We start from the raw sequence: 11,778 nt of genomic DNA, 5'->3' as shown, positions 1-11,778 counted from the left end.
TATAAGGCTTTTATTGCACTTTTATATTTAGTTTATGCTTGACTGAAACTATTTTTTGATTTGTACATCACAGAAGGGAAGGAGGCATGACGACCGGTGCGTGATGTTTTATGCTAAAATTCATAACATTTTTGTATGATTGATGAATGTAGAGATTAATTTTATAACCTGTTAAAATGTCTGTTACTGAAGCAGATATTTTATAACTTTTGATTTAAGATTAAGTTTCATCAGTTTACTATTACTAGTCTATACCATTCACCACTGTTTGCATTGTCCTGTGTGTTGTTCTATATACTATGCAATACAAAGTCCATCTATGACCTTTTATACTTGCCTGAAACTTCTGTTTAAGTTCCTTCTTCAAATATATACAACACAAGTTTGAGAACCATTTTTGAGGTGCTCCATATGTATCATAGTCAGACATCAAGAAAGCGAGCTAGTGATTAAGGAGGGGATGAGGGACACGTTAATTCTGCCCTATCAATATATTTATGTTTAATTAGCCTCAAATTTGCCGAGTCCGTTTTTCATCGTGGGCAAGAGGGGGGGGGGGCGTTGGCGGGGTGAGAGAATCGAACCTGTCATGCCTCTCCACTACATTTTAAACGTCGCCACTTTCCATTTCAAAGACATACGTTGACTGCATTTTCTCTATTGCAGACCATGGGTTTCTATACACTGTTTCTTTTTCTCTTTCATTAAAGCTTGATGTGGCAATGTACTTCACGTTTTGCAACTTGCGCCAACATGGGCAAATTGCGCCAACATGGGCAAATTGCGCCAACATGGGCAAATTACATCATCTGAAACAGCTTTATTTCAGGTTATGTGCATTCTGCTGTGATAATGCTATATAAAAATATTGTTGTACCAGGCTTCTAAGGGCCTAACAAATGCCTACACCTCAAACCTGGTTGTCATCATAATGCAATGCAGAGCAAAAACTAAAAAAGTAAATAAAAGTGTTGTAATGTGCCCCGCTATCACCCTTCTAAAATTAAATTGAAAGTGGTAGACATGTTAACGTAGTATACAAAATTGCTATACAGCTATCTGTTACTGTGTCCCCAGGTTTTTATCCTCCCCTCTACCATCCCCCCCCCCACCAGCCCACCCATTCCACCACTGACAGACAGAATAGTACAAGCAATCGTAGCGTACAGTATAGTATATAAATATATAACACGTATGTGCGGTGCATGATGGGCCTCATGTTTTCACTGAGCCCATGGGTGATATATGTTGGTAACATATGTAGTGAACGGCTACACACAAACGGAACCATTTGTAGTGAAAGCCTATACACAAACGGAAAATACAGATCCGAATCGATACATGTAGAAGGCCGTTTCATGAAACGATCCCTGATCCTTCGTGTTGAGGAGGAGAGAGAACCCGGTATATACTTAATCGATCGTATTCGTCTTAAACAAAAGCACGGGTAACCAAAGCTTACCTGGTTGAAGCAAAGAGACCAGAGGGGTCAGTAAATAATACAGGTGTCAGAATATTTACATAAGCAAGAATATCCAACAGACACTCAGAAAAAAAATACGTTATGCCACTAGTAATGCTAGTTCCCATGGAGCTACGGCCACGGAAAAAGCAACAAATAAATACAAAAAATAGCAGATGCTATTATCTCACAGAACATGGAACAGCCGTGAAAAGACATTAAGGGTTTGATTTCTGAAATGTTTTCTATCGATCACGTTGCTAGAATCGATAAATATACCGATAACGAAAGCTCCTCGGCAGAGGTTCTCCCTTTTAAGCACTTGTAGAGTCATTAAAGCCATCATAAACTTCTTTAAAATTATCCTTTTAGTTTCATATCAACAACAGGCTCACAATGGAGATTTGAAGTACTAATTGTCCTAGGCAAACTTCTAATGTATTTTTAATGCGTTTGTTCATATTTTCTTAAATCGCGTTATGTATATAACGCCTAAAGGCCTAGCTATTATATTATTCAGTTTCATATCAACAATTATATAGGTAGGCTCACAATGGAGATTTGAAGTACCAATTGTCCTAGGCAAATTTTAAATGTATTTTAATGCGTTTGTTTTCTTTTTTTTCACAAATCGCGTTATGTATATACAGGCCTAGCTATTATATTATTCAGTTTCATATCAACAACTATATAGGTAGGCTCACAATGGAGATTTGAAGTACTAATTGTCCTAGGCAAATTTTAAATGTATTTTAATGCGTTTGTTTTCTTTTTTTTCACAAATCGCGTTATGTATATACAGGCCTAGCTATTATATTATTCAGTTTCATATCAACAATTATATAGGTAGGCTCACAATTGTGGATTTGAAGTACTAATTGTCCTAGGCAAATTTTAAATGTATTTTAATGCGTTTGTTCTATTTTTTTTTCTTCAAAAATCGCGTTATATATATACAGGCCTAGCTATTATATTATTCAGTTTCATATCAACAACTATATAGGTAGGCTCACAATGGAGATTTAAAGTACTAATTGTCCTATAGGCAAATTTTTAATGCGTTAATGCGTTAATCGCGTTATGTATATGCAGGCCTAGCTATTGTTTTTTGTGTGTGCTGTATGCGAAGAACTGACACAACAGCTGTTCTGTAACCATAAGTAGTATAGCTATATATGATTGAGTCATCACAATCATCTCTGTCACAAGCCAAAGATCATGATTATATAATATACACGAGAACGCCCATGCAGTTTTTAGCTCCCCTGCCAACATCCCCTTCTCGTTGTTACTGTTGGACTCCAATGGACCCAGGGGAACGACAAGATTTAACCAAAATTAGTATAAATATATGAAGGTATATACGCTATTATCAGTGGTGTCCCAAAACAGTCCAAATTAAAGAGAATTCACACATTCTCTTCCCAATATGTTTGAAGTTCAATATACTGGTTATATCACGTTCTTGTGATGCAAGGGTCTCTGAATTTATTAATTTACTTCATGTAAGCGTGCAGATCTTGTCGAGCTTCAAATTTCTCCAGTGTATTTGACAGTGCCCTGAATATGCGGCTATATATGTTGGCATCCATGGATACAGAATTAAGGAGCAATATGACGATGTGTTTATGAGAGGGAAGATCGAAGATTTCCAAATTTTCCACTAGTAAACAAATGAAAATTGGTAAATGTATGAAACAATGAGAAAATTTTGATTTTGCTTTCCCAATTTATCAGAATCATATATTTTTTGTAAATATCTTTATTTTTGGGGACCAAACTGGAGTACCATGTTGCTTCACTGGGTGACTCAGTGCCCCCCCCCCCTCAGTTAGTAAGTCATTATGAAGGTGGTACATGGTCATCGCTCTGAAAGCCGTGACGTCATACCTCTGTATCGAATAAGGTAGTGCAGCGAATGCGGACGTGAAAGTAAATCAACCTGACTCATTCTGTACTCCACAAAAACTTATACACAATAAATCCTATCTAGGCATTTACTTGTTTAAGGTTTTAGCATACATACGGTAGACTATAGTGACCATATAATTTATTGGTTTATTGGTTCACGGAATCCCTAGTTTTCTTCCCCGAGTTGTAGATATTCAACTACATCACTCCTTCATGTAAAGTAAATATATTCATATGTGATACAGTAATACTAACACGTTGATGAAAACCTTTATATATAATTGTTTATAAACAACAACAAAAAGAAACATATGAGAATGCATATAACATTTCTGTAGTATTTCATGCTTTCTCATATCATATTTTATTTTATGTATCAATTTAACAAATTACGTTTTTATTTCATAATATATAATACTACTGTAATAGTTCATCATTTCTCAATAACATGTTTTATTTTTATATTTTATTTTTATGTATCTATATAAGCAATCACGCTTTTGTGTCATTAATGTATAACGTTACTTCAATAGTTTATCATTTCTCATTAAATGTTTTCATGTTCATGTCATTTTTCATAACATATTTCAGTTTTATGTCATTTCTCATAACGTATTCTAGTTTATGTCATTTCTCAGGACAGGTTTTAGTTGAATGTTTCCATACAACCAATCAGGTTTCGCGTGTGCTCGATGTATATTGTAATGCCGTACTAGTCCTTATTTCTCATAACATGTTTCGCTTTGACCCATCCGTATAAACCAATCACGATTTATGTGTCATAAACAAAATCTGTCATACATCTACAATCTTTTAACGCCTCGTATTTAATTGTCTCTGTGTCGTTGTTCTTTTCTCTCAATTTCTCCCCCCGCCCCCGCCCGACTGCCAGTCCACGTCACCCCCCACCCCCCACCCCCCACTTCCATCTCCTCCTCTCTCCACCTCAAACTCTCTTTCTCTCTCTTCTCTTCTTTTCTCTTCTTTAGTGCTTGCTTCAACACCAATAATACACAAATCATATCTTCTCTGGCTGATGATATAATTGACAACTTTTTTTATCATTTTCTTCCTGTACTTTGATTTCTGCTCAGTTATTGATCTCTGCGCCTTTCTATCTTTGTCCTGCTTTATGAGCAACACTTATTAGCGTCCACGTCAATACACAAAGAAGAGTTCTTTGGAGTAAGCTTTTTATCCTAAGTCATATCAATTCATTTATTGACTACATACGTAGGTTCGCGGAAGATTTGGATTATTAAGAAGTCAAATCACTATCGCAACTGATATATTTATCTCATATACAATATCCCTTTTTGTTCTTTTTCTCTTTGGTGTATCGTGTCAATTTCATCTCTGTCAGTATAAGATTGAACCATTTTACTGATCTCCAATACAGCGATGGGTTCAACCATAGCATTCAGTGTGTGGACATTTAATGTAACTCTTATTGTTCTAGTCATCACGGTGGGTGTTAAAGGTGAGTTTGTGTTTAATTTATTAAAACAAATATGCTTAATTTGTACTTAATCCCACATGACATTAATTGGTATAAATACTTCGCAATCAAGTCAAAGATCCATGTGAGTGTAGGCGTTGGTGCGTATGCACTTGCTTTACAAAATTCAGACTGAGGACTTGTACAAAGGAATTCCAAGTCCTCAGATATCATGTGTATAAAGCATGACGGTCCTCAGAAGAATGTTATTTTAAGGGATATAATGTTAAGGTTAGGGTACGCAAGAAACAATGGTGTCCTCAGTCTGCATGTACTTAGTACACTGTTTGTGCGGACATGTGTGTGTTATACACGGGCCTAACTAGCATCCTTTCGATACTATACTTCTATATTACTCAGTATACACTTTCGTATCATTCTTATTGTCCATGAATATCAATATCTTTCTTTTTGTTTCCATGCCATTCTCCACACGTGTCCTAGTAGTTTATTTTGAGGGTGGAGGATGGAGGTTAGATTATGCATAAAATGTAAATGGATTTTAGGAGACGGGAATGTTTTAGTGACAGGGCTTCGCTGCTCTAGAAGTTTGGCGAAGTAGTTCACTATTACTTTTCTATCTAAAATATTCATTTTTGGTCCTTTTTTTAACATATTTGGCGCAAAATCCGTAAAATATGCTATTTGCTTCCTTAAACACCGAATGAAGATAATGTAAATATATGCAAAATAGTAATAATAAATGAATTAATAAAATACTAAATGTAAGGCTCGGGCTTGCACAGTAACTCACACTGTTATGTATAACGCTATATAGTATTTTATTACCAACAATCTGACATACTATGTTCCACAAGACCTAGCTGTCCGTATAATGATTTATTTTCAATTAGCCACATTTTGTGTCAAAGCCAAGCTTAGGGCATAAAAAATATGCTCTATACGATTGTATATTATTACAATCTGGTTACACCATACTCCAGCATCATATAGGAATCAAACACGTATGAAAACGTATCAATTGCCTGTTTGCGCAAAATGAATTTAGAAAAAACATTGACTTTCAATGAAGCTATGTAGCACTACATTCAATTTGTGAAACTCAAATTTCTGTATGTAATGAATAATTCATTATCCATGTAGGCATACTGACCACAATAGCTGTAGGGTATTGAAGTTGTACAAAGTTGGTCTTAGACAACAACAACAACAACAATAATAAGCAAACATATTTAAAAAACTACTTTCCTTTGGTTATTATTTTCTGCCATTGTTAATGATGTACCGTATTTAAGTATGATATTAAAGATGTGATTTTTATGCAGGGTATGATGATGATCCGCGTTCGTTATTTATGTGAATGTGATACTTTCTTTTGCATACACGTTACATTCTAATGATTCATTAAGATTTGAAAATTTTAAACCTAAAGTAGTACATATTGACCGTGATTCATTGAAGCAATTAAATTAAGTAGCCCTCTTTTTTTAAACTACGTGGAGAGTCCCTTTCAGTCTTTTAGCAAGACGACTGATTACTTTAATTGTTGTTCTAGGCCAACTTCTATTGACTACATTTAAATTTAAAATAGGATAGCCCAGAACAGTCTCCCCTCCCCCCCCCGCCCCGCCGCTCCACCACCAACACCCCAGCTCTCACGATATATGTTAGAATATCGAATACTAATCAGTAGTGATTACTGGTGTTTTCAAACGCCAACCAATTTCATTTGTATTTCACGACAAAACTCAATTAATCAAACTTAATTGTAATTACATGCAGCATTACTAAGTATTTGACACGTTACACCAACTACTTCTTTGAAGATCGAGCATCCTTCTCCGTATATATATATATATATATATATATATATATATATATATATATATATATATATATATATATATATATATATATATATATATATATAACGAGAATCCACGTTTACTCCAAAAGAAAATATTATTAGAGAAAACCAGAGAAATAAGATGACTCAATAAGGAGTAAGTTTTAGAAAATATATTGGAATTTTCGGTCCCCCTGGGACCTTCGTCAGCAATACTTGGCAGTCGAATGAAAAGTACAAAATGTGACACAATGAAAGTATGACGCTTGACAAGTGTAAGTTGCAATGTTGGAATTAAAACCAAATAAACCATGACTTATTTGTCAATTATGAGTCATATCTTATTTCTCTGGTTTTCTCTAATAATTATAATAATAATAATATATATATATATATATATATATATCGATTTTATATCTTTATTACCATTGAGATAATAAATGAGGCACTATAGCCTCCGTAAGACGTTCACAAAGTTGTTTGTGATTTTTCTGATCAGGCGCGGTGTTACGTTCTGACTTATGTATCGATTTTTCCTTATATTTTTGTCTTCTTTCCACTTGTATGATCATTAAACGATTTTTGTCTCTGTTTATATCACGTCATTTGTTGCAATACCGAAAAGAAAAGTAATGGCCCTATAATTATATATATTCTCGGAATATTATTTAATGATTTTAACTACTCAACTGAAGGTCTTCAGTACGCGATATTGATTTAAATTTCGAGTGCCAATAATAACTGCGTATGATGCGTGAAAGCTACAGCATGTTCTTCCCAATACGGTAATCAATTATTAAACAGAATTAAAAATTAAACAGAACGAAAATTCTTTTTCACATTTTAATGTTTCATTTCATAATACACCATAATAAGTATAGTAATTTCTAAAGATGTATGTCACCCCACCCCACCAACGCAACCTCCCCCTCCCAAGCCCCACACACCTGACACACCCCACACACTTTATTTACTTACTAACACCTTAAACGTAATTATTATCACATGAAATAGTTGAATAGTTTTATGAGGAAAGTCGGAGTTGCTTTAGTTGGAGGAAAAGTCGAGTTTCGTTGTGAAATATCTTAATTTGGTGAATGTTTATCGATAAAAAGAAGTCGAAATTGTTTGGTAAACGTCAAATATGTTGAGATAAGTAGCAGATATATCAATATAAAGTATTCGAATTTCCAGACAAAGAAAAATAAAGTTAGAGAAAATAAACCTTACCACGGATTGCAGTCAAATAAAGGAAAAGTTTGAGTTTCGAAAAGTACTGGTAAATTGAAATTCCGAGGAAATAATCGGAATTTTCAAACTTTCCATGTCCTATCTGTGTAACCTCAGCATAGTATCTACTAAGTTAAACAATTGGGGGGGGACTAGCCACTGGCATCCCCCCTCCATCTCCCCTCCTACTTCCTCCCGCCCCTTTAAAAGGTTTTTTACTGTAAGAAGTACATTTACGTAGTTTCTTCTTCCTCTTCTCATTTTTCGTCTTCTTGTATCAAGCGGCAACATTGAACCCTCCCACTGTTAGAAGTTCGACAGATGACACATCACAGAGGCGCACTTTTCGGTGTACACCACCTAAAGATATAACACCAGACAAGCATGTACTAACGTCATCTCCTGGACCTGCCAAGAGAGAAACAACAGAGGTAACTACGAGCGAAAAAAAGGAGACCCCCACCAAAGAAACGTTTACCACCTGGAATGATTTCGTAACAACAAACGGTGGGCTCGCTTCTACCATAACAAGTGATCCTGTCACTACAACAAGTGACCCTACTACTACAAGAGACCTTACTACTACAAGTGATCCTACAACTACGAGTGATCCTAGTACTTCAAGTGATCCTACTACTACAAGTGATCCTAGTACTTCAAGGGATCCTACTACTACAAGTGATCCTACTACTACAAGTGATCCTAGTACTTCAAGTGATCCTACTACTACCAGTGATCCTAGTACTTCAAGTGATCCTACTACTACAAGTGATCCTAGTACTTCAAGTGATCCTACTACTACCAGTGATCCTAGTACTTCAAGTGATCCTACAACTACAACAAGAGGTACGATGATTAGTTGATCTCAAAGGAAGCGATGAAGGTAGAACTAAAGTAAACCCGATCAAATGTTGAGTTACATTCTGATTGGCTATATGAGTAGAACGTCAACATTACTTGGAATTAAGATTAGCATAAACTGTGACTAGGTGGTTTCGGTATCCATGCGTATCGGCGAGCAACTAATCGACTCTATTAATATAGAGTCATCAATACTTTCACAATATATCACGAGATGAAAACAATGAAAGTAGAGAAGGGCTGATATAGGGAGGGATCATTTTCCGAACTCTGATTATACTTTGATAATACTTTGTAAAAGACTCCAAAAGAAATTCAGAAACACATATATCCTGGTGATAATACAAATAAAGAAAGCAAAAATTGAAGAAAAGACGAATAGGCTGTAAAAATTATCTGTAAGTGTGTTTATATGGAAACTTATATCAAGAGACAGGTTATACCATTTCATAGGAAGAGGATCAGTTCCATTATATTTAGGCAAGTAATCGGAGTATATAGACACATATTCGAATGGATGTTCGCCTATATACGCCGTGAATTGTTTATGTATACCGTATACGTCATAAAATCAATTTTCGTCCTCTATGGGCCACCAAAACGTGCGCGAACATGTTTGTTACAATGTTCGGCTGCAATCATCCATCCTATATATATATATATAGTGGAAACCATATATATATAACACCTATACAGCCATTTTATCGTCCGATTAATGTAACAAGAATAATATCATCAGCTGCAGTGTGTATATTGACATTCTTCTGGTTTGTTTCAGTGTGTCCCACAGACTGGTCGTTATGGGGTAGTAGCTGTTATTACGTTAGTATCGTCACTAAGATGTCGTGGGGCGAAGCTCAAAACGCTTGCCATGGCATGGCTGCTCAGCTGGTTAAGATTGAAAGCCCAGAAGAGAATGACTTCATATTATCTGAAACTACGGTTCTTAGTGGTCACTTTTGGATTGGACTCAATGACCTCGCAAATGAAGGTATGAATTAACACATCTACCCTCCATAACGATAAGTTACTATACACTATGCTACTATGGAGGTATTGTAAACGCCTACTTCAGATATAAAAACCGATAAAGGTTTCACACTCACGTGATACCAAAAATGATAGCTTATTTAGGGGTTAATCGACTGTCTACTATACGTTTATTGCAGGACAATGCACGAACGCGTTTATAAAGCACGGAATGTTCGAGGCCGAAGGCCGAGTAATAGCGCCATGTCCCGTGAGTGCATAATACTGCCATAAACTCGCGCTTGACCGTTGATTAACCCTCTTCATTCATACCAAACAATAAATAAACAACAAATGTCATCTCAGGTTGTTACAAATGAATACAAATTAAACAGAAAACAACAACAATTAACTCGAAATGGTACCCTGTAGTCTCAAACAATGTAAATACGCTAATAATATAACAAGAATGACAGTAAAATGCTATGTATAGAACAACACTAGGTAATAAAATGAAACCTGACGCAAGGCATACAACACCTGCATTTGTCATAGCAACATAAACCGATGTGCTAATGTCAGGACAGTAGTAAAGTGCACTGACATATAACGGTCACTGGCGTGTACTATGCACACGCCCTTACTACATTAAGCTATATGTATTAAGCTAAAGTCAGTGTAAAGTCGTTAATACTCATATGTGAACAACTCCAACAAGATAATTCTCAAGCAATCAGTTCAATTTTGTAAACCCACGAAAATTCATATTGTTCTCTTACTCATAACGATCTAATTGGTCCAAACAAATACGATTGCATTGGGGGAACGAATGGAACGTCCTAATATGAGTTTGTATCGTAGAATCTGTGATGTTCTTACGTGCACCTCTATGTGTATACCTATAGCCTAGCCCTACTGCAAAGGTATACGTGCACCTCAGATAAAGAACCACTGTTCTATAGCAACTGAGAAGTAAAAAAAACAGCTATATAAAGTTACCGTATATCACGGCAGCCAGGTAATAAGTCCATTCCAAGATCAATTCTATCGTTGTCGTTAAACCTTTAGTCTTCTTTTGTACAGCATTATAAATCAGTTGAAATGGTTATAATCAACGTCAAAGTTGAGTATATGAACGACCAGTGAAGTTGACAGAGGAAGCAGTTGGGAGGAATCAGTAGGAAGGAGTATGGGGACGAAGAGGGGCAAAGAGGAAGGTCATGAAAACTGTTATAATTGCCGTGGAATTCGGGGGAAAAAACCAGTTTGTCACGAAAGGAATACTGGCATATACATTTCCTCAAATTTCAGTTCATGGCCGTCTCACATACACAGTCCACCCTACACCTCCGCATACCCCACCCTAAGACCCCAAACTCATGCTCCGTCGACGTTCAAGTCTGCTATTGATGTAACTCCTTGTTACGTCACTTTGTTATACACTTATAACAAAAGTGACTGGTTATATATGCATTATTTGTTTGGTTACCTCACTCTAGGTGCTTGGATATGGCAGGACGGAACACCCCTCGGGTCGTACTCAAATTGGGATGGAACCACCTCTGACGAAAACAAAGATTGTGGGAGAGTCAAACATGATGATGGTAGATGGTCGGACCACGATTGCACCAAAGATCATGGAATAATTTGTGAAAATTAGATGATATCACATGCACCGTATGCATTAGCTATACCGAGCTTTACCATGCCATCAACATTTACTGCGATGTATTAGGGTTTGATTTAAGCTGATTGAAATCTCAAATTAAATGTTATCAAGACTGCCGATGTTTCTCTATTATATCATTATAACATATTTGACTATATTTGTACGCAAACAGTTCCCCATTGATCCGGTTTACTGGTGAAAGTACCTTTAGTTTGAGAAGCCCGATACAAAAGCTAAGTTAAGACTCACTTTACGGGCAGTGGCACCAAACAAGCATAAATGATGGATCGGCCTAGATCTAGCAGAATCACCTAAATTATGCTAACAGTGGCGAAATAAAGAGCAAGAGGACCTCGGTGCAGCAATAAAAT

At 36.1% G+C, this 11,778-nt stretch overlaps 1 protein-coding gene across 1 annotated transcript; it reads left to right on the top strand.

Moving 5' to 3' along the window:
- The first annotated feature begins 1,585 nt into the window (after positions 1-1,585).
- LOC139977394 (uncharacterized) lies at positions 1,586-11,398 on the top strand. Its single transcript, XM_071986690.1, has 5 exons — positions 1,586-1,686; positions 4,737-4,853; positions 8,191-8,754; positions 9,548-9,760; positions 11,238-11,398. The coding sequence occupies exons 2-5, from the start codon at positions 4,775-4,777 to the stop codon at positions 11,396-11,398; spliced, it is 1,017 nt and encodes a 338-aa protein (XP_071842791.1). The 5' UTR covers positions 1,586-1,686; positions 4,737-4,774.
- The last annotated feature ends 380 nt before the right edge of the window (positions 11,399-11,778 follow it).

The sequence above is a fragment of the Apostichopus japonicus genome, chromosome 12 (genome assembly GCF_037975245.1).
Source record: "Apostichopus japonicus isolate 1M-3 chromosome 12, ASM3797524v1, whole genome shotgun sequence".
NCBI lineage: Eukaryota > Metazoa > Echinodermata > Holothuroidea > Aspidochirotida > Stichopodidae > Apostichopus > Apostichopus japonicus.
Note: the sequence above shows the minus strand (reverse complement) of the source record. Positions and strands in the feature narration are given on the sequence as shown.

Excerpts from the sequence above, each read along its gene's own strand:
- LOC139977394 (XM_071986690.1), top strand. The coding sequence starts at position 4,775 with ATGGGTTCAACCATAGCATTCAGTGTGTGGACATTTAATGTAACTCTT. Across the intron at positions 4,854-8,190 it reads CATCACGGTGGGTGTTAAAG|CGGCAACATTGAACCCTCCC; the intron begins GTGAGTTTGTGT and ends TCTTGTATCAAG. Across the intron at positions 8,755-9,547 it reads TCCTACAACTACAACAAGAG|TGTGTCCCACAGACTGGTCG; the intron begins GTACGATGATTA and ends GGTTTGTTTCAG.